The following is a 24,555-nucleotide window of genomic DNA, read 5'->3' as shown; positions in this document are numbered from 1 at the left end:
AGAGAATAGCAGAGGTGAAGCATGATTGGCTAGTGCCTTGAGATCAGATGCTGAATCAAACTGGTCGCTTCACCTCTGATCAGGAGTACAGGCCACTGAAATGTCATCCTAGTCGTTGCCTCCCACTGATCTAAATCTTGTGTGGCTGTTTACTTGACTGCCGATAACCATCTTCACATTCTAACAAGGTGGTTAATTGTGATTAAACCATCAGCCATCAAAAGGAGAGGGGAAATTGAAACACTTAGAATTGATTATATCCACTGCAGGATTTTAAAGGGTTAGTTCACCCAAAAATGAAAATTAGCCCATAATAGTCATCCTAGGTGTATATGACTTTCTTCTTTCAGACGAATCCAGTCAGAGATATAAAAAATTGTCTTTGATCTTTCAAGCTGTTTGATGGCAGTCAGCAGATTTTGCAGTGCATCAGTACAAAAGAAGTGAAATAAAAAGTGCCCATCCATTAAAAAAAAAAAAAAGTTTCACCCAGCTCCGGGGGCTCCTTTAGTGAATCAATGTTTTTAGAGAAATATCCATATTCAAAATATAGTAATAACTTTATTGTAGCTTGCTCCAAAAGGATCTGGGTGGATGATGTATGAAGTCATCAGCAAGTTTCCTTAATTTAGCAATGGAGAACCAGTCTCCTCATGGCTTATATTGAAATTTTCCAATATTCTTCTTTACAAATCCTTTTTTTTTTTTACTTCTAATTAGTGACCGTTACTTCTAATTAGTGGAGTATGCGCAAAGCCGACCTCATACGTCATCCGCCCGGAGCTGCTTCCGTTTACAACAGTGAGCGCAAACTAGATTAAATTGACCATTACGTTTTAAATATGGCTATTTTTTTATTTATTTTTCTTTTCCAAAAATGCATCAATTTGCTACAGGCTTTGTTCACCCCCCTGGAGCCGTGTGAGACACTTTCTATTAAGGATGGGTGCTTTTTATTTCACTTCTTTGGGACTGATGCACTGCAACACCCACTGAGTGCCATTAAACAGCTTAAAATATCAAAGACAATTTTTAATATAACTCCGACTGGATTCGTCTGAAAGAAGAAAGTCATAAAAACCTAGGATGGCTTGAGGGTGAGTAATTTATGGGATAATTTTTGGGTGAACTAACCCTTTAAGCATGCAGATATCTCAGTGGTAGTGTAATCCAAAGTTAAAGGCAGGGATCAGTGCAGACACAGCTAAGTTCAAACATCATGTTGACATTTGGCATGCAAACAGCTAAATTTTGAACTCACACAAAAATTATTGAAAGATGCTGCTGAAATATTTTGAAAATGTGACGTTCAGCAATGTTCTGTTCCTGGAAACACATTTTTTTTTGTCCTAGAACAATGTTTTCAACAGCCAAACAGATTATGGTTGGTATTCTTTAGCTTTTCTTTTCTATCTGATTTTTGTGGAAGGCTGTGACAGGTGTCAATGTTAGGGTAAGGTCTATTTTGTTTGAAATGCATGTTGTATCAGTTTCATAAAAAGATTTGTCTGGCAAAATAATGATCACTGTACTGTACCTGTGAATATTTACATTTACAATTTATGCTACAGCCACATGTAGATTAAATGAATCGTTTTGTCTTCATTGAGCTTGGAATACACTGGACAACATCTGAACAGATTTTAGAACGCTAGGCATCATATTCTTGCCAGCATTGTAAACAGATACAGAGGAAAAACAGGGCACGATAAACTGACGATCACACATTTTCAGACTTTTTAAGTCATTCTGAACACAACAAACGTATGCACAAAGACGCCTAGATGTGACATATGAAGATAATGTGTTCTAAAATCAGCTTAAATATTTTTGATATCCTTCGATCAGATGGAATCATAGTCAGAAGTAAAAAAAAAAAAAAAAAAAAGAAAGTTTCTGATTTTCTATGAAATCAGTAGATTGGGCCAGAAATATGGGCAAACGTTGTAGTGTATTCCAGCCTTTTGTGCAATGGAAAGATTCCATGGAAGTTAAAGGTTTGGGATCATAGATGCCAAAAAGAGAATCTTTATTTGTAAGAGTGTAAGAAGAAATCATATTAAATTGTGTCTTCTACCAGCATAAACCATTGATTAAAAACCTCAAAGCTCATGGTAGGTCTTTCTGAAAAGGTTTAGAAGTTGTTGTAAAAATCAATTACGCTGTGGAGAAAATTAATGAGATTTTTATACCGGAACTCTACTGTTGCGTTCTGTTGAGGTTTCTCACTATCAGTTATTGAGACAGCTTTAATAAGTAAATGAAATGTTGCTAGCAATTATCAGATCTGGGCTTTATTGTTATGTCATGTGCATATCAGTGATAAAATGCTCGCCTGACTATAAGCAGGTTCCCGTGTGTATTTGAATTCTGCCATGGCTCACCGCAAAACTCCCGCAAGCTAATCCTCATAGCACGATGCAATTTGAGCTCAAAAACACTTCTTTAAAGACGAGAGGGGTCTGCTATTGACAGCAAACATCAAAGCGGTCCATAGCTATACGCTCTCCAAAATACTCCTGTCCTCTACAGCAACAAACACACAATACCATCAAACACTCACCGCACTCCCTTTGAAATGCCTGACACTGTTTGCTTTGCTACTGGCACACTATAAAGAGCTTCCCCTTCTCATTGAAAGCAATCTAAAATGGTGTAATGGAAAGGGAAATGAGCAGATACGTGGCGCTTGAGAGATTTACTGTCTTTGCTTGATTCGGTTTTCTGCAAAGAGTAATCCTTTGACTTTGCTGTTTGTTAAGCACAAATGGTTGTTTTCCTGACCGTCCTCAATTATGCTGGCAAGCAGGAAGGCCTAACAATGTGTTTGTGCACAAATATCTGTGTGTTCGTGAAGGCATTTGTGTTCAAAATGGCCCTGAAAGCTTTTGTGTTGAGGAAGATAAAAGAACTAACAGGCGAGTTGAAAAGGTTAAGTGCTCGAAGAAAAAACTTCAGTGGATTTGATTTGTATTGATTTTGGTAGACACTCCACTAACCAGTTACCCTGTTTGCACCCAAAAAAAAAAAAAAAAACGGAGCCGAGGTGAAAGCAAAACAGCTGGAGATGGAGAAGGTGATGGCTCATGTCATATCTGTTCTGTTTCTTCTCTCCCTTTCAAAAAAAGAGAGAAATTAAATTAAAATTTAATTTATGCATTTAGCTGACACTTTTATCCAAAGTGACTTACTGTTTCAGGTTTACATTTTTTACCTAACGTGCTCCCTGGGAATTGAACCCACAACCTTGCGCTACTAATGCAATGCTATACCACTTGAGCCATAGAAACACTGAATCAGAATCAGAATGAGCTTTATTGCCAGGTATGTTTACACATACGAGGAATTTGTTTTCGTGACAGAAGCTCCGCAGTACAACAGAATGACAGCGACAGAACATAAAACACATAATAAAAGAATATAAAAATACAAAAAATACAAATAAGTAGATAAGGAATGACAATATACAAATTGACAATTGTAGGCAGGTATATTACAAAAATGCAGTTATGTATGTACATGTATATTATGTGCAAAATTTAAGTGTATACTAAGTATGTGTGTTAGATAAATTAAGTGTATGTGTATATAAATATAAAGTGTAGTGTGTTCAGTGTGTTCAGTGTGTATCAGCTGTTCATAAGATGGATTGCCTGAGGGAAGAAACTATTCCTGTGTCTGGTCATTCTGGTGCTCAGTGCTCTGTAGCGTCGACCAGATGGCAACAGTTCAAAGAGGGAGTGTGCTGGATGTGAGGGGTCCAGAGTGATTTTAACAGCCCTTTTGCTCACTCTGGATAAGTACAGTTCTTGAATAGATGGGAGAGTTAAACCGATGATTCGCTCAGAAACACACAAAGGAACACAACTGAAATTTGTTGCTATTTCAGCATTTAAATGTTACAGTTACAGAATGGTGTATTGACAAAACTACTCTCCTTTTTGCTTGGAGCAAAATATGGCATTCTCCTTGGAAGTTCTTACTTATATATCATCCAGCATATTTTTATTATATCATCATATCAGCATATTTGGAAATTGTAATAACTACATAATGTGTTCTCTAATGTTTTCTGGACAGTTTTGTAGTTCATTCTAATGTTTTTGCTTCCCGACAAAGGCTTTTTAGCTCTAATGTATGGTAATGAAGAGCAAAGGATGCACATTAGGTGTGTAATTGCTGTATTGGATAATTCTTGGGCTGCCACAGTGAATGATGGGAAGTGTAGAATGTTGAGCAAGTTGCTGTTTTGTACTCCAACATGTGTTTACATGTAAATGTTTAGGAGTATGTGCATCTTTTACATCTTTTATATCAGTGGAAAATATCAACATAGGCTCATTGGAAGTACAAGCCTCTACCTACATTTCTGCGAAACTAAAAAACATTCCTATACACATGAATCCCAACAGTTTCCAGTTGAAATTAACACTAGAGGGAGTAAAACTCTGACAACTTTTATTCCTTTTCATACAAAATATGATTTGCAGGTCTACAGTTTCAAATAATAAAGCCTAATTTATACATAATTACTTGAGGAATATTATGTTGTGAATTCAAAACAATTTTAACTTAACTTTGAAAAATGTATATGTTGTCGTCACATATAAAGCTTCATTTGCATGAGTTTTGTAATTCAGTAGGTTTGCTCGGTAGCTCACGTGATATGGTATTGCACTTAGGTGATGAAGTGCTTCAGTACGAGCCCCATAAAAACCACAGTTTGACAAAGGAGCTCAAATCCGCATAAGGAAATTAAAACAGCACGGCTGCATCAACAAATGCATTTTTATATCACTTTTGTTTTTTATGTGCTTATATGAAGAGAGTGACTTTATTATGTTGAACTTTTGAATATGTTGAAATAAACTGTTCTATAATTCACTTGTCATGTGGAGTTTTGATAAAACCGATAGGAAATACTGTTTCTTGGTCAGTTTGAAATTTTTATGGCAGAGGCAACAAAAATGACACTCGCCTATGCTATACACTCATTTTAACCTGCTGCCAGCGAGTATCAGTTTATTTTCTCAGATCCCACTTTTAACTGTCTGACCTAAGATGGATGACTATTGTTACACCAGCAATCACAGAACACAATTTGACAAAGGCCTTGTGAGATGTTGAGTAATACAAGGGTGAGAAGAAAATCTAGATGAGCGAGGAGGACAAAAAAGTAAGATTGAGATGAGAAAGGGGAGCAATTGTTAAAAGGTGGACATTTAGAGAATAAACCAGCTACGAAAACATGCATGAACGAGTTGAAAGGCTAGGAAGCAACAAAGCTGAGAGTATAATTAGAGCACACATGTGTTCCTCTGAGCTGTACAATTGTGCTGTTGATGATAACCACAACAGTGATAGGTGGGTAGTTTGACAGACAGACTGAACTCATTACAGCAGAGGTGCAAGAGCATATCTCAGCAAAGAACAGCAGCACACACTGCCCTGCACTGCTACCGTCCCTGGAGCCAGCAGAAAGACATGAACACGGGAGCTCATTAAGACCCTCAGTCTAACTCTCCCAGTGTCTTAACCCGAGCCCACATCACATTCAGAGTGTGAGAGATTGACTCTGACTGTAGTGCTGACAGAAGCTGTGGAGAGCTACTGCTGTTGATGATTATCGGTGACTGTAAGGGAAAGACAGAAAAAAAAGAATACGGAATGATCTTTCTTTTTCCCCTGGTGATTCTGTGTCTTTCAGTCACATACAGGACCTGAAGATGGCTGTGTTTTTGTGTATGACTACACAACACGGTCCTCAATATGTCTCAAGGCTCTTTCATATGACTCTTTAGTGCATCTTCAGCAAACTCCTTGTCGAATCAGGGGCCAGTTGTAAAAACTGTGAGCGTGATTTCACCAAGTACAACATTCCAATCAACCAATCAGAATTTAGAAATAACTTTTCAGGAAATAGCTGTTTTAGGCTTACAATCGGGGTTAGGTACTTCTACACCTTTGTTAATCAGCTATCATTTCCCCCTGGTTTTAGGAATAAATTATGGGTAGGTTTAGGTTTAGGGGTAGGGATTGGATTAGGTCTATATTTTTGGACAATAATGTTGATCAAGGATCATCAAAAGATGTTGATCCAGGAACATGCCTTGCTTGGCAAAGAAACCATTTTAAGACTGGGTCTTAAAAACTAGTCTGACAAACTAGAAGTTAGCCATGGGATAATGAGTCTTTCATACTAAAATCAGAGCAATCTACCTATAATTTATCTAAAAAACTACCCTAAGTCTTTTATGCAACCAACCATAGGAAATTTAAAACTGGGGTTCAGTTCATTAAACAAACAAACAAACTATATATATTTCATTTAACAATTTGAATTTGCATTGCATCTTTCTTTCTAGTGACTTTGACCTTCTCCTTGGGGATCATTGAGGAATGTATAACTGCTCTCCCTTTCAAGATGCTTTTGAACAACATTTATTGTGAAAAAATAGAATAAAAAAAAAGAAATTAAATGGAAATAATTATTAATTGAAAAAGTTTTCCTCCTGGTTTATATAACCTAATAGCATTAGACATAATATAAAAATATTGCCATCCCACTACTTTATTAACATCCTATTACTTTAACATTTTTAATATGATGCAAATATTTCTTTTTTATAATATTATATTTTCTTTCTTATTATAATATATTTTCTTTAGACTTTAGGAGAGTGACAATTTAAAACCAATTATTTAATTTTGCAATAATTTAACATGCTGTCTTAATAATCCAATCCTTACTAATTTTCCTCACACAGTATTGCATTTTATATTTATTGATTTTACACTCTATAATTTGTCTTTCCCTAAAGAAATAAATTATTCATTTCAAAGCATTTCAGCAGGGGGGGTGGGTGTTTTGGTTTGTGTTTTTCTTATAAAGAACTGTCAGTTGTTTTTCACTAAAGATAGCACAATCAAAAGAAATTTGGTCTGTTTCCCCCCATGGTGCCCTGTATTTCATATTAACTAATTTAAATCTAATTCAGTTTAATTAAGATTCAGTTTGTTATATGAGGCACTATTATATAGCTTTCACATTGCAGATTTAACACTAATGTATGTGATGATTATTCTTTAAATGTCCTGAATTACCTTTAATGCGCTAATTCCTCTCCCACCACAGATCTATTTTTGAGTATTTACTTCGGAAAATGCATAATGTATAATTTCCTGCCATGCCGCCTGCTTCCTGGAAAGAGCCTCCCCCACATAAACCTACACATGGTTTGCTGTCTGTTTTTGGTCTACAGTTGAAGTGCCCACTTGAAACTTGAAGTAACATCCTTATTCTTACCTCTGTGGGTGTCCAAATCACTTACAGTGTAAAAAAAAATGAATTCACTTGAAAGGCATCAAGATACCCTTCCCTGCACTGTTGAATGATCCCTTTCGATGGAAGCAGGTGCTTCCACAGCCAATAAAATGACTGTTGATTCGATTAACTGCAATGCCATAACCTGTGTTCGTGGAGGTTATCGATAGGGCATCACATTACTGATTCTGACTCAATTCAATTAGCTGAACAGATATGTGAGACACTCTGTGGTCATACCATGCTAACGCTGTTAGCATCACGGCAGTCCTCACTTGAGGATGCTCTGTATGGTATGGTGGTGAATTTTTAAGTGAGACAATATCTTCATTTAGCACCTACACCTGCTTGCCTGAGTAATACATAATGTATTTTTTATCCGAACAACCAGCGTGGCTCACAAAGGAAGCAGCTTTGAAGAGAGAGAAAAAAAAAAACAGTTGTGAATGTAGCTCATGCACAGGTGTGAGGTGTTCGAAGGCTTTTTCCAGTTTTGGCGTCCTGCAGTGCGCAACGTATATCAAAGCTGCTAAGTCTTACGTTTTACTAGGTATCATCCTAACAATGATAGCTATGGTTAATCCTATCGGTTAACCTTCCTTTTCATCTATACTGTATAATAAGTAATATTTATTGACTTGGTTTCAAGTATCAGACCTTATTTTGCTTAATAAAGAATAATAAAGACTATATTAAGCTAATATACCAATCTTTTCTTTTGTCTTGCATTTTCTGCAGTGGTTTTCGACGACTGCGCTGGAAATGAGGATGTTGAGTTTGAAGTATCGAACCCGGACTTTCTAATAGACGAAAACCTGAATCTGGTTCCCAGAAGAGACGTGATTGACAGCAGAGATGTCATGTTTGTCCACGGTGTCAACGTTCATGTTGATGACATGGCACAGGTGACCATTATTGGAGCACCATCCAGATCTCCTCAGACACTCAGGGTAAGCGTTTGTCTGTGAGTTGATTATGTGTGTTTGTGTGTGAATTTGTTAAATGGCCTGAAGTCTTCAATCTTGTCATTTTAAATGGTCTTCTATGCCGGAGACATTGTATGTCTGGACACCCATGATTCTGTTCTTTCAGAACTGGACGTATGTGTCAGTCAGTGTGTCTTTACTGCCATCATATTGACAGACTCCAGCTCAGACTAGAAATTACCCATCATGACCTGTCATGGTATCGTTGAGTACAGCAACACATTTCCTTTAGAGGAGACCAGTGGCAGAAATTTACTTTTTTCTTATTAAGGGGGAAAAAATTGCCCCCCAGGGCTATTTATATGTTCATAAAGGACATATTTCTTTCTAACCACACAAAACACAGCATATTGTTTAATTATGTTACATGCTTCAATTGAATCAGATCATTAGAGTGAATTGTCAATCTGACTAATTATGGCGATAACTGATGAAATTAAATGACCATTAAATTAGTAGATGTACAACGTGCACAAGATATCATAACATGTTAATTTAAAATAATACCTTGAATTCTAAGAATTTCTTCTTTTGAAGATTATAACTGAATTTCAATATAGGCTATTCACTACCTTTCAAAATGTTGGGGTAAGTCAGATTTTCTTTTTAAGGAATTAATACTTTTATTCAGAAAGAATGCATTAAATTGATCAAAAGCAATATTAAAGACTTTGTCATTGTGACAAAAGATTTCGTTTCAAATAATTGCTTCTTTGAACTCTCAGTTCACCTTTCTATTCATCAAACAAACCCGTAAAGAGCATCACTGTTTCCATACAAATATTACGCAGCACTACCGTTTTCATCTTTGATAAAAATAAGAAATATTTCTTGAGCTAATTTGGATATTAGAATCATTTCTGAAGGTTCATGTGACACTGAAGACTGGTGACACTGCTGATGAAAATTCAGATTGGCATCATAGGAATAAATTATATTTGTAACTATTATAATAGAAAACAGTTATTTACATTTTTAAAACATTTGTTTTTTTACTATATTTTTGATCAAATAAATGCATCTTTGGTGAGTTTAAGAGAAAGAAAGAAATCTTTTTTTTTACGGATAAAATTCATTAATTCCTTCATGAATTCATTCATGCCTGCAAGAACACATGCAGTACAATACACACATGCAGTCTAGAATTCTAATAGTAAAATTTAGATCATACTGTAGCTGTATTATATTGCATGTAGTGCCATAGTGAACGAAAAGCAACTAGCTCCCACCTCTTTGAGATGATAAACTATGAATTATACTCTCAGATGAGATATAAAGCATGAGTGAAGTGATTGCTTTGTGAGAGAGCTCGGGGAGAACAGCAGCGTGTGAAGAGGCTGAGGGCGAGAGCCTGGAAGCAGGGTCATTATGGATCATACATCGTGTAATCACAGTCAGAATAAGCCTTCAAAAATAAAGCTCGCCCCAATCCACTGGTTTGTTCCCGGCAGAAAACCTCACATCAGCTCCTGAATGCCGAAGGGATGCGCTTCTTATTGATGCCATATTTGACTTAATGCCCACTTTATTGGATTTTGATTATTGATAAGTGCGAGAGGAAATGGAAAAGGCTTCCGTCTTCCCCAGAGCCTGACGTGATGCAATTCTAGCCATCATAAAAGCACAGCAAGCCTGCAGAAAAGGCCTTATGAGAAAAGTGAGAATTCCGGGTGTAATTTAGTATTTTACAAAGGATCGATATACAAATTAATTTCATGATTTGTTTTCCTCTCTAGCTTCTATGTGTGAATCAGTCTTTCCTCGTGGAACCACCAAATGGATTGAAAAAAAAAATGCAGTGAATTTGTAAGACCTTGACATTTCATACTTTTCAATCTGTTGAAAAACAAGAATAAATATACTGGGTTCTTTCTTTCACAGTCCTTTTTCATTTATTCTAAAGAAGAGGATGACCTGGTCACAAGGTTACAGGTTGTAAATCTGTCTGGTTTATTGCGTTTACTTGTTTATTGGCCTTTCTGGTGTTTCTAGCCTTGGCCAGTGGTAGTAATGTAATGTCGTTGTTTCAAAGAAAGTGGTTAAGTTGCTTACCCTGCTGAAAAATAAAACATCTGAAACCATTCTAAGGTTTTAGCTTGTCTGGTTTGATCGTGTTCTAGGCATTTTATGTACTTATCATCTAAAAGTTTCAATGAAAGTTTGGGGTTACACAGGTCTTTTGGGACGAATCACTATTGGCAGAGAATCTGCAATGCAAACCCAGAGGTTTCTGTCTGGCACTCTGACTCCTCTCTCCGTCTGGATAAATGAGAAGTCAGAAATGAGTAATGATACATCCCAATAGGACAGTCAGCAGCAGAATGGCAGAATTGACAAGGATTCGGTGCCTCGGACAACCCTGTGTCGTAATTATTGATGAGTTTCAATGACTAAGGAAAAGCAGAAGGAGGGTTTGATCACATTTAAGCTTTTTATGCAATGTTATCAAGACTGAAAGTTTTTGGTGCTATAGAACAGTTGTTAACTTTGTAGACTGAGGGGACCTTGGTACTTCAAAGACAACAGTGATTCCCTAGTTAAGAACACACATGTGAGAAAGAAAAAAACTACTACTATATTTGCAATTTATGTGCTTCATGCAGAAAAAAAAGTGTGTGTGTGTGTGTGTGTGTGTGTGTGTATATTCTCAGTAAATATAATTCTAAAGGTGCTGTTGACTTGAAATTTTCACCAGATGAAAATAAAGCTGCTAGAATGGCCAGGCATTAATCACCTGACTTGAATCCAATAGAAAATAAGAACTAAAGATTAGAATTCATAGAAGAGGTCCACAGAACCTCTGTGGAAGAATGGCCCTTTATACAATACATTGTGTGTTATTCACCAGTGAGGAAACTATTTAGCACAGTTAGTAAAAGTATTACAATACCAGGAAGGAATATCAGGTTGTTGATGTTTGCCTGTCAATCTCACTTTGTCCTCTGTGCAGAGGTATGCAAATACATATTTGACAGGCAGGTAGGAAAGCCAATTCAAATCCTCGGACCGAGCATTTTGATCGGACGAACATTTCTTGGTCCTACACCTTACACAGAATATATAAATACATATAAATACATTTATTGGTAAAACCACATTGGCATTAGGTGATTGCCTTAAAAAAATTGTGTGTCCAGAACTGTATGCCATCTACATTTTAGGGCACCCACAGCAGCCAAACAAGTGCCTTTGGCATGACTGGGAATGATAAACAGGTTTTTTCAGGTAATATAAACCAACTTTTGTCTTGGGAACTCTCACAGCTCAGCCATTAAGATTCAAGTGCCCCTTCTTCAACACCATGCCATTAGCAGCAGCATTGATGTTACTAAAATAGCCATTATTACAGTGATTCACTTTGAAATTCAGAACAATCAATGCTGTGGTTGAGGAACACTCTCCATGTCTTCTGTCTCCTCTCTCTTTAATGAGACAGCATTGCATGTTTGTCTTACACAAGTTTTACAGTTCTGGGGGCAATCACGGAAACCTTTGAAAAGAATAAAAAAATACTGTTGAAAAAAAATCTTGCCTGTCTTATTATGTGCAAATATATTTTATTACAAGTATCACAAGTGTCATTCGCACATAATAAAATTATTATTTTAAATGTATATTAATATTATTTATTTTCTCTCTTTCTTATAGTGTATATTGTATTGTAAACCTTTAATTAATATTTTTATTTAATAGCTTTAACAATGCAATGTAAAAATTTCTTTTTTTTTTTTGACAGTCAAGTGTAGACAGGGAAGTACGAGTGAGAGAGGGGCAATTAGATTAGGACATGACCCAGGTCATACTTGAACTTTGGTCCCCATAAGCCAGCAGCTCATTTTGTGATGTTAAAGTCGGTTGCATTGCAGTTTTGACCATAATTTTCAAAAGACAGGTGGGTTGGCGTAATGTTTGAGGCTCAGAGCTGTTAACCGAAAATTCGCTGGTTCAGTTCCTTGCAAGGAGCTAACCATGAGCCGTCAGATGATTGCAGGGATTGAAAATAAGCTAAAACATATTAAAACTGCATAATACACATAATTTATTTGCTAAATGGTGGGAAGAATTAAAAAAAAAACATAATCCTCAATGTAGCTCAGCGGTGCAATGTACTCTACGGCTGGGTTTCATATGCCACTAATCTTTAAGCCGCCCTGTTTCAGTTATTAATGAGAGCTCAAACTAGCTCACAGAGCTGAGAAAGCCGAAGCAGGGATGATTGTACCTCTGTAATTTATGAACAGGAAACATTAAAGATTCATGACTATCTTCTTTTCAGCATGTCAGCACGCTCTAGCCAACAGTGTTCATCACTGGCAGAGGGAAGGCGTAGCAAACGCATACAACAGACCTTGCGCTCTGTTCTCAGAGCAGTGCAGTGCATCTTTCTGTCCTTGAGAATGCAGAGTGGCGAAGGAGTTCATCAATAACCTCAATGCAGACCTTCATTTTTCCAACAGAGAAGGTTCTGAAAGTTCCATCAGTCTCTCTCATTCTCTCCATCGCTCACTGCTGATGAGTTGACGGAGATGTTTCATCTTCACTGTAAGACCCGTCACTCTGTCACTTATGCCTCTTATGTAGCGGATGGGAATAACATAAACTTCCCTTATGATGGGATGACATATTGGTTACTTTCCCATGGAAATGAGCTCTCAGCCAAGGTGAAGGGACTGATATGATACTGTTCTGACATGTTATAATTTTCAATGCAACGGCTGAAGGACACACAAACTTTGAAGCAGTCTCTGAAAGGTGTTTAGGGTATGAATATGAGTTTGAATCAACAACTGGCATATATTCTGGGATTGTCCAGTTATAAAACAATATTGGATAGAGATACACAAAGAAATGGAAAATATTCTTAACATGAAAATACCTTTCAAGTTTAACAATTTTATTTTGGGTAACACAGACTTTTTACCGGATTATGCAAAGTATCTGTTCAGAATTTTAATTATTGCATGTAAGAAAACTGTAACCAGACACTGGCTCCTCCCTGATCCCCCTACTCTGGAAAGATGGATAGAATGTGTTAACGAAATCTACCAGATGGAAAGACTAACATTTTCACTCCGCTTCCAGATGAATAAATTTGTAATCTTATGGTCAAAATGGGTATCCTATGTTAATCAAACACTACATGCAGGAATGTTGTCTTGATTGTTTCTACTTCTACTGTATTTTTTTTTTTTTTTTTTTTTTTTTTTATAATTGTGTTTGTCGTATTTCACTTCTATACATATTAGAGATTTGTCACATTGTAATGCACCCTTTGTTTTGTGTTCTAATGTGTTCGTTATATTTACAAAATTGGAATGTTGGGAATGGAGAACTGTGGTCTTGATCACAGACTGGAACTGTGACCATGTGGTAAATGTAAATCTGGCTATTGGCTATTACTGGCAAATCTTCTTTTATTTTCAAAAAGAAAATCATGCAGGTTTGGGACAACATGAGATTATGTTGAATCAACATTTAAGACTAAATCAATATTTTTGAATGAATCGAGTGAAATATTTAGTGGCTGTAATTAATAGACAGTCATTTACTGACTTATAATTATTCTAATTATACATTTAGATACTTTACTAATAGAAGGTAATTCTATTCATGTGATTATTAACATTAACAGATGTAAACCAAAAGACAAGTTTATTTTAAAAAAGTACCTCGCTTGCATCAAAAACTAATAATATAAAACAAATTGCTCTGATTCTGAAATACTGAACCACCTTCGAAGGTGTGCAATATATGTGTGCATAGATTAGTTTACACCATCTTTGAGTATGAGTATCAAATGCAGCCACGTTATGATGATGAGTCGCATTATGTGGCCATGATGTCAGAGCAATCCAAACAAATGACTTTATTCCTTCTGTTCTATTCCACCTTTGTACACTCTGTCATCCTGACAGCCTTTGGGCTCCAGCAGCTCGGAATCCAGCCTCTCACATTCCCCCATCACTCCACTGCAGCTACACTTGACCAAAGACATGCAGTAAGGACAGAACACACTGTGCTTCCAATGCAAATGGAAAGTTTGTGACCGCACCCAAATGGTTTCCTGCCCAACAAAAAATTATATACGAGTAGGACACAATAAATAGCTTGTCAAGGGTATCTCCCTGTCTGTGGAGTGCATGCTTAGCAGGTTGGAATTTGGAGAACATGTGAAAAAGAGATAAGCAAACAGAAATAGAAATAGATGGAAATAGAAGCATAAAAACAACTGGATTGACAAAAAAAAGCTTTCTTAGTGGTGCTTTTCCAACCTTGACAAACTATGTAGTCACTGTAGCTGCTGTATTCTAGTTGGTACGCGGTGGCATTCTTTTTTGCTCTCCCTCTTTCTCCCTCCTTCAACTCCTCATTCTGCCTTTTAATGCAGCTAAGATAGGTTTACTGTTGTAATGAGTTCAGATGCATGCTGGGATCTGTGTGGCGCATGCTGTCGCCATGTCCTCCGCTTCAAGTCACCTGAAAGGCTGCTTATGTGAAGCATAAAAAAGGTTTCTAAAGCCTTGCTGAACAAACAAAGATATCAGAATCTTTTTCTCCTCTGTTTACTATAAAGCATTGTAAGGCTATTAATACCACAGTTGCTCTGATAATAAAATTAATCTCTGTGTTTAATGGCGTTCTTTTGCTCATGACAGCAGGACGGTGAAAGTAATTCCCTCAATAAAGGGAGATTTTAGAGAGAAACAGTGGTGTGTATCTGCTAATGACATCAAAACAACAGGAGACTGTAATAATTCATTTCAAGAACAGTTTTTTTGAAATATGAAATACTATTAAGGCTGATCCATGGAGATTTATGAAATTTATTCAGTTTTGCAGGAAAATATCCTGAAAAATGTCACCTATCAATCTTGATATCAGGCTGAAAAGTACTCGAGACACTCTTCCTCACATTAATAGCGCAGGCTGTCCCCAGAGATGGTGGTTGATGCATCCATTTCATAAATGGAATCTTCTGTCCAGGCAGATCAAGATAGGCCATTTAGGTTATAATGTGATTTGCTAATGTACTTTCATTTTTCTCAGCATTTGACCATTTATATTTCACTACTGTACTGCAATCAGCTCAAATTGCAGTTTATATTTGAGTTACCAGAACTTTGAAAATGACTGCTTTGTTGAGAACAAGGTGGTCTTTAATGGTTTGGGGAAGATATCCATTAGCATTCACATTCATCTCAATCGCAGGTGCTTGACTAGCACACAACTTCCTGGAACTTGCTGAGCTACACTGCGAAAAGGTTCTTCAAAGAAGATACAATTACTTAAGAAGCAACTGTCACGGTTCGTGAACGCACCGTCTCCAGCTGTAGTCATGTTATGTCATGTTGATTGGTTCATGTGGGTGTGGCCACTGATCGCCTGATCAGCGGCAGGTGCATCTCATTCCAACCGCCTATATAACGCCCTGTCTTTCGTCTCCTGTTTGTCAGATCGTTGTTTGAGGTCCATGTGTTGATGTCTGTTCGTGCTCCTGTGTTCCTGTCCTTGCCCTGTTTCCTGTTCGGTCTACTTTGGATTATCACAGTCACTCACGGATTATCACCACGGATCACCGATCTACCACCACCGTCATCTCTACCAACGCACTCAAATCACCTACCCACTTGTCTGTCCTGCCATCGTGGTTCCTGCGTCACTCACCAGCATTCATCCATCACAACTCCTGTCAATAAACTACCTTTACTTGCATCTGCCTCCTGTCCTCCATTGTTAGCGTCACAGAACGATCTGACCAACATGGAGGCAGTGAGTAATCAACCCTCCTCTCTCGAAGCTTTCCTCAGCGCCAGTGTTCGGAGGATGGACTCCCAGGAGCGGACTCTTAACGACACTGGTCGCGCGGTTCAGGCTTTAGTGACGCAGGTGTCCGAGCTCACCCAACAGTTCCAGCTATTACGAGCTCCCACTGCGCCACTCACACCGCCTGTTCCACCAGCACCATCGGAGGCCCCCTCCCAGCCGGAACCACGCCTCCCGATTCCGGAGGCTTACTCAGGTGAACCCGATTATTGTAGAGCTTTCCTTAACCGTTGTGATATGCATTTTGCCCTCCAGCCTAGAACGTTCGCCACTGAGAGGGCCAAGGTGGCGTTCGTCCTGACCCTGCTCTCTGGGAGGGCGGCATTGTGGGGAACAGCGGTGTGGGAGAACCAGGACCCATGCTGCGCCTCGTTCCAGGCCCTCTCCGCCGAGATGAGACGGGTCTTTGATCGGGCCGCCGCAGGACGGGAGGCGGCCAGGAGGCTGGCGGAGTTGCGCCAGCACGAGAGATACGTCTCGGACTACTCCATCGAGTTCCGGACCCTGGCGGCGGAGTGCCATTGGAACGAGGAGGCGCAGTGGGACATGTTCCTGCATGGGCTGGCTGACCGCGTCCAGAGGGAGATCTACGCCCTGGACCTTCCCCCGTCGTTCAATGGACTCATTGAGCTGGCCCTTCGGGTCGACGCACGTCTGGCACGGATGGAGAGGAGGGGGCTACTCAACACCCCATCCAGGGGACCGGCAGACGTGCGGTTCAGCGGCGGGGACGTGGCCAGCCCCGTCTACGATCACGAGCCCATGCAGGTAGGGCGAGCTCGGCTTTCCCGGGAGGAGAAGGAGAGGCGGAGGTCCCTGGGCCTATGCCTTTACTGCGGGGGAGCCGGACATCAAGCCCACGCCTGTCCGGTAAAAGGCCAGTTCCGGTAGTACGTATGAGGCTACTATCGGGTGGGATCTCCGCCGAGAAGACCTCATCATCATCATCATCATCACCATCATCTTCTACGCTCCTCCCGGTATGGCTGCGGTGGTCAGCACAGACACATCACTGTCAGGCACTACTGGATTCCGGGGCAGAAGGTAACTTCATGGACAGCACATTAGCCCACAAGCTCCACATCCCCCTCAGACCTCTTCCGCACCACATCACGGTTCACGCCCTCACGGGTCAGCAACTTCCCACCATATCATACATCACTGAAGACATTACACTCATCACCTCTGGCAATCACTCCGAAACCATCTCTTTTCACATCCTTGACTCTCCCCTGGCACCCATTGTCCTCGGACACCCTTGGCTCCTCCTCCACAACCCTAGCATTGACTGGCTCTCTAACTCCGTTTTGTCTTGGTGTAAAAGATGTCATGAGTCTTGTCTAGTGTCTGCCTGTCCGTCTGTGTCTGTGTCTGTGTTGCAGGAGGAGGCGGTGGATTTGTCTAACGTGCCCGCTGAGTACCTCCATCTGAAGGAAGTGTTCAGTAAGTCTCGGGCTGCTTCTCTTCCTCCGCATCGTCCTTACGACTGTGCCATAGATTTACTATCAGGTAAGTCTCCGCCTAAGGGCAAACTCTATTCACTTTCTGTTCCAGAGAGGGAGGCTATGGAGAAATATATTTCTGATTCTCTAGCTTCTAAATTCATCCGCCCTTCCTCTTCTCCTGCGGGGGCGGGGTTCTTTTTTGTGGGAAAGAAGGACGGATCTCTGCGACCTTGTATTGATTACCGGGGACTGAACAACATCACGGTAAAGAATACTTATCCTTTGCCGTTGATGTCTTCGGCCTTCGAGAGGTTGCAGGGAGCGTCAATTTTCACAAAACTGGACTTACGCAATGCGTATCATTTGGTTCGGATCAGGGAGGGGGATGAATGGAAGACCGCTTTTAACACCCCCAGAGGGCACTTTGAATACTTGGTTATGCCCTTTGGGCTCTCCAACTCCCCAGCGGTCTTCCAGGCACTTGTCAACGACGTGCTGCGAGATATGATCGATCAGTTCATTTATGTCTACCTGGACGACATATTGATTTTTTCTTCTTCTCTCCAGGAACATGTGCAGCACGTCCAACGAGTGCTTCAGAGGTTGCTAGAGAATGGGCTTTTTGTCAAGGCGGAGAAATGCGAATTTCATGCACAGTCAATTCCATTTTTGGGGTATATCGTGTCGACTGAGGGAATACGCATGGATCCCGAGAAGGTTAAGGCTGTGGTAGAATGGCCAAGCCCAGATTCCCGTAAGGCCCTACAGAGGTTTCTGGGGTTCGCTAACTTCTACCGGCGTTTTATTCGCAACTTCAGCCAACTAGCCGCACCTCTGACCGCCTTGACCTCCGCCAAGACTGCGTTCAGGTGGTCGGACACAGCTGAGGCTGTGTTTGCCAAACTGAAGAGCCGTTTCATTTCAGCCCCTATTCTGATTACCCCTGACCCTACACGTCAGTTCGTGGTGGAGGTCGACGCATCAGAGGTGGGGGTAGGAGCGGTGTTATCTCAACGTTCTCCCTTAGACGACAAGGTCCACCCTTGCGCGTATTTTTCATATCGTTTATCTCCGGCAGAACGAAATTATGATATTGGTAACCGAGAATTGTTGGCAGTTAAGATGGCATTAGAGGAATGGCGACACTGGTTAGAGGGATCGGGGGTTCCTTTTATAGTATGGACTGACCACAAGAATTTAGAGTACATTAGCACCGCCAAGAGGTTGAACTCCAGGCAGGCTCGGTGGGCACTTTTTTTCGGACGTTTTGACTTTACTATCTCGTACCGCCCGGGTTCCAAAAATATCAAACCCGATTCTTTGTCGCGTATTTTTGACCATTCCGAACGCCCGTCCACTCCCGAGTGTATTTTTCCTGAGACATTAGTGGTCTCCACTCTCACATGGGAGATCGAATCGAAGGTCAGAATGGCCTTAGAAGGGGTAACGCCTCCGCCCGGGTGCCCACCGAACCGTTTATTTGTGCCGGAGGGATTAAGGTCCAACGTTATCCAGTGGGGACATTGCTCGAATGTAGCTTGCCATCCAGGGGTTAACCGTACTAGATTTTTAGTCAAGCAACGATTCTGGTGGCCACTTATGGCTCGCGACATTCACAGTTTTGTTTTGGCTTGCTCGGTTTGTGCCACTGGTAAGACTTCCAATCGGCCCCCTGATGGGTTACTCCAACCGCTGCCGGTTCCTTCGAGACCCTGGTCCCACATCGCTCTAGATTTTATTACCGTAGACCACGTCTTTCGTTTACATGGCCTCCCGATAGACGTGGTTTCCGACAGGGGACCCCAATTTGTGGCTAAATTTTGGCAAGAATTCTGTAGACTACTGGGAGCGACTGTAAGTCTGTCCTCAGGGTTTCACCCCCAGAGCAATGGTCAAACCGAGAGAGCCAACCAAGATTTGGAAAGGGTGTTGCGATGTTTGGTCTCCAAGAATCCTTCCTCCTGGAGCCAACAATTGTCTATGGTGGAGTACGCCCACAATACCTTACCAGTATCAGCTACGGGCCTATCTCCTTTTGAGTGTAGTGTAGGTTACCAGCCACCTATTTTTCCCAGTATGGAATCCGAAGTTGCGGTCCCCTCCACTCACGCCTTCGTCCAGAGGTGCCACCGCACTTGGACCAGAGCCCGTGAGACTCTACTCCAAGCGGGGGCGCGCACCAAGGCCAAGGCCGATCGCCACCGGTCTAGGCCTCCCGTATACGTCGTGGGTCAAAAGGTGTGGCTTTCAACCAAGAATATTCCTCTCCGGTCCGTATCTAATAAATTGGCTCCCAAATTTATTGGCCCGTTTACTGTCACCAAAATCATTAGTCCGGTGGCAGTCCGCCTTAAACTCCCTCCTACGTACAGGAGAATTCATCCCGCCTTTCATGTGTCCAAAATTAAGCCCGTATTTCATTCTCCCATTAATCCGCCTACCCCGGTCCCTCCCCCGCCGCGTCTCGTAGATGGGGAGACCACCTATTTGGTAAATCGTATTCTGGACTCTAGAAGGAGGGGACGCGGATTTCAGTACTTGGTGGACTGGGAGGGTTACGGTCCGGAGGAGAGAAGTTGGGTACCTGCCAGGGACATCCTGGATCACTCCCTTATCGATGATTACAATCGACAGGTAAGAGATTCTGGGGACGCCAGGAGGCGTCCTTAGGAGGAGGGGTACTGTCACGGTTCGTGAACGCACCGTCTCCAGCTGTAGTCATGTTATGTCATGTTGATTGGTTCATGTGGGTGTGGCCACTGATCGCCTGATCAGCGGCAGGTGCATCTCATTCCAACCGCCTATATAACGCCCTGTCTTTCGTCTCCTGTTTGTCAGATCGTTGTTTGAGGTCCATGTGTTGATGTCTGTTCGTGCTCCTGTGTTCCTGTCCTTGCCCTGTTTCCTGTTCGGTCTACTTTGGATTATCACAGTCACTCACGGATTATCACCACGGATCACCGATCTACCACCACCGTCATCTCTACCAACGCACTCAAATCACCTACCCACCTGTCTGTGCTGCCATCGTGGTTCCTGCGTCACTCACCAGCATTCATCCATCACAACTCCTGTCAATAAACTACCTTTACTTGCATCTGCCTCCTGTCCTCCATTGTTAGCGTCACAGCAGCATTGCATAAAATATTAAAACTAGTTTTCAGAAAAGGTATCTTAATACTAATATATTAGGGGCCTGACTCGACTCTGGAGGGGCCACGGGGGCCTGACTCGACTCTGGAAAGTCTCCTGTGGCTGCCACCTAATGCCGTGGTGTGTGCCGGCGGCCATCGTGTCTGGAGAGACCGGTGTGGTCGGTGTATCCCATTGACTACGATGGTGAAGGTAACTGGTGAACCCCCGAAAGTCCAGGACCTCCAGCCCCTTCATCTTCCACCCAGGCAAAGGGTCATCCAGACAGCTGTTTAACAGGTCCTTCAGTGCTTCTCATTATACCCCAGCCCTACTGCCATAGTCCAAAATATCTGCGTAAAACCACCCATCTCACTCCCCTTTTGACTAAGGGTGATTAGGTTCAATCTGTAACGTATGACAGACACAGGATGTAAACGCAAGGCGTATTTATTGACAAACAGCACAAAGGTCAGGTAATGAGCAAGATCACAGGAGACACAGGCAGGCGGACACAAGGCTGATGGACAGATGACGCAGGGACTTCGGTGGACAACAGGTGGTGGTGCTTGGTCCAGTGACGATCCCTTGAATCCCGGTGAGTGAGTAATCCTCGTGAAGAAGCTGTAATCCAGTGTTGAGTGACGATACAGGAATGAACGACGAAGACAGGAAGACTAGGCAGGAACAAAGGACACAGGAACAGCACGGGAGCACACCGGGGAGAAACAACGATCTGACAACATGAAACACCAGTTACTGAACTTATATAGGAACAAACAATTGAAACCAGCTGGCGCTGCTGATCATCGCTGATCAGTGACCACGCCCACACAAACAACAGCACGCTAGACGAAAGAGAGAGAGTGAATTCATGAACCGTGACAGTACCCCCTCCCCTAAGAACGCCTCCTGGCGTTCCCTGGCGGACTTACCTGACGATTGTAATCATCGATCAGAGAGTGATCCAGAATGTCTCTAGCGGGAATCCAACTTCTCTCCTCCGGACCGTAACCCTCCCAGTCCACCAGGTACTGAAATCCGCGTCCCCTCCTTCTCGAGTCCAGAATACGACTAACCAAATAAGTAGGTTCCCCATTTACGAGACGCAGTGGGGGAGGAACCAGGACAGGCGGATTAATAGGTGCCCAAAACACGGGTTTGATTTTGGATAGATGGAAGGCGGGGTGAATTCTCCTGTACGTAGGAGGAAGTTTAAGGCGGCCTGTCACCGGACTAATGATCTTGGTGACAGGAAACGGGCCAATAAATTTAGGGGCAAGTTTATTAGAGACGGAGCAGAGAGGAATATTCTTAGTAGAAAGCCACACTTTTTGACCAACGACGTATACGGGAGGCTTTGACCGGTGGCAATCGGCCTTGGCCTTGGTGCGCGCCCCCACTTGGAGGAGAGTCTCACGGGCTCTAGTCCAAGTGAGTTGACACCTCTGGACGAAGGCGTGAGCGGAGGGGACCGCGACTTCGGATTCCGTACTGGCAAAAACTGGTGGCTGGTAACCTAAACTACACTCAAACGGAGTAAGGCCCATAGCTGACACTGGTAACGAGTTATGGGCGTACTCCACCATAGAAAGTTGTTGGCTCCAAGAGGAAGGATTCTTGGAAACCAAACATCGCAACACTCTCTCCAGATCTTGGTTGGCTCTCTCTGATTGACCATTGCTTTGGGGATGAAACCCCGAAGAGAGACTAACCGTTGCCCCCAATAATCTACAAAACTCTTGCCAAAATTTGGACACAAATTGGGGACCCCTGTTGGAGACCACGTCCATCGGGAGGCCATGTAAACGAAAGACGTGATCTATGAGAGCAACCGCTGTCTCCTTGACTGAAGGTAATTTGGGCAAGGCGATAAAATGACCCGCCTTCGAGAACCGGTCCACGACCGTCAAAACGATAGTCTTGCCCTGGGAGGGCGGGAGGGTGGTGACAAAATCTAGCGCGATGTGGGACCAGTGTCTCGAAGGGACTGACAGCGGTTGTAGTAACCCATCAGGGGGTGGGTTGGACGTCTTACCTGTGACACAAACCGAGCAAGCCAAAACAAAACTATGGATATCACGAGCCATTAACGGCCACCAGAATCGTTGCTTAACCAAAAAACTGGTACGATTGACTCCTGGATGACAAGCTATACTGGAGCAATGACCCCACTGAATGACTTCAGACCGATACTCCTCAGGCACAAATAACCGGTTCGGTGGGCAATCGGGCGGAGGCGTTACCCCTTCTCAGGCCTTCATGACCCTCGATTCGACCTCCCATCTGAGAGTGGAGACCACTAATGTCTCGGGTAAAATACACTCGGGAGTAGACGGGCGTTCGGAATGGTCAAAAATACGAGATAAAGAATCGGGTTTGATGTTTTTGGAACCCGGGCGGTACGAAAGAGAAAAGTCAAAACGACCGAAAAAAAGTGCCCACCGAGCCTGCCTAGAGTTGAGTCTTTTAGCAGTTCTAATGTATTCTAGGTTCTTGTGATCGGTCCAAACGATAAAAGGTACCCCAGAACCTTCTAACCAGTGCCGCCATTCCTCCAGTACTAACTTGACTGCCAACAACTCCCAGTTACCAATGTCATAATTACATTCGGCAGGTGATAAACGATGAGAACAAAACGCGCAAGGGTGAACCTTATCGTCTGTGGCAGAACGTTGAGAAAGAACTGCTCCTACCCCCACCTCTGACACATCGACCTCCACCACGAACTGCCGTGATGGATCAGGGGCAACGAGGATGGGAGCCGAAACGAAGCGGCTCTTGAGTTTGGCAAATACAGCTTCCGCTCTATCGGACCACCTGAACGTCGTTCTGGGGGAGGTCAAGGCGGTCAGAGGAGCGACTAGTTGGCTGAAGTTACGAATAAAACGTCGATAAAAATTGGCGAATCCCAGAAACCTCTGTAGGGCCTTGCGGGAATCTGGACTTGGCCAGTCTGTCACAGCCTTAATCTTGTCAGGATACATACGCACTCCCTCAGACGAGACGATATACCCTAAAAAGGGGACGGACTGTGCATGAAATACGCATTTCTCCACCTTGACAAAAAGCCCATTCTCTAGCAACCTCTGAAGCACTCGTCTGACGTGCTGAACGTGTTCCTGGAGAGAAGAGGAAAAGATCAATATGTCATCCAGGTAAACATATATGAATTGCTCAACCATATCTCTCAACACGTCATTGACGAGTGCTTGGAAGACCGCGGGCGAGTTGGAGAGCCCGAAGGGCATAACCAAGTATTCAAAGTGACCTCTGGGGGTATTAAATGCGGTCTTCCATTCATCTCCCTTCCTTATGCGAACCAAATGATAAGCATTACGTAAATCCAATTTTGTAAAGATAGATGCTCCCTGCAATCGTTCGAAAGCTGAAGACATCAACGGCAAAGGATAAGTATTCTTTACCGTGATGTTGTTCAACCCTCGATAATCAATGCACGGTCGCAGAGACCCATCCTTCTTCCCCACAAAAAAGGACCCCGCCCCCGCTGGAGATGAGGAAGGTCTAATGAATTTGGATGCTAGAGAATCAGAAATATATTTCTCCATAGCCTCCCTCTCTGGAACAGAAAGTGAATATAACTTGCCCTTGGGCGGAGACCCACCTGGTACTAAGTCTATAGCACAGTCATAGGGACGATGTGGAGGAAGAGAAGCAGCACGAGACTTACTGAACACTTCTCTCAGGTCCTGGTACTCTTCGGGCACGTTAGATAAATTCACCACCTCCTCCTGGAAAACAAACACAGGTACAAACGAACATGCAGACACCAGACATGACTCATGACACTTATTACTCCACATAGAAATGGTATTGTGCCCCC

General features: G+C 42.1%; 1 protein-coding gene across 2 annotated transcripts in view; it reads left to right on the top strand.

The window, feature by feature from the left end:
- Window positions 1-24,555, top strand: part of LOC132101633 (cadherin-13-like) — a 352,587-nt gene that overhangs the window by 115,205 nt on the left and 212,827 nt on the right. For both annotated transcript variants that reach the window (XM_059506718.1, XM_059506717.1), the window contains exon 3: window positions 8,063-8,274. In XM_059506718.1, the coding sequence (XP_059362701.1) occupies window positions 8,063-8,274 (212 nt within the window). The remainder of the gene's footprint in view (window positions 1-8,062; window positions 8,275-24,555) is intronic.

Source organism: Carassius carassius, chromosome 23 (assembly GCF_963082965.1).
Source record: "Carassius carassius chromosome 23, fCarCar2.1, whole genome shotgun sequence".
In the NCBI taxonomy this organism is placed as follows: domain Eukaryota; kingdom Metazoa; phylum Chordata; class Actinopteri; order Cypriniformes; family Cyprinidae; genus Carassius; species Carassius carassius.
Note: the sequence above shows the minus strand (reverse complement) of the source record. Positions and strands in the feature narration are given on the sequence as shown.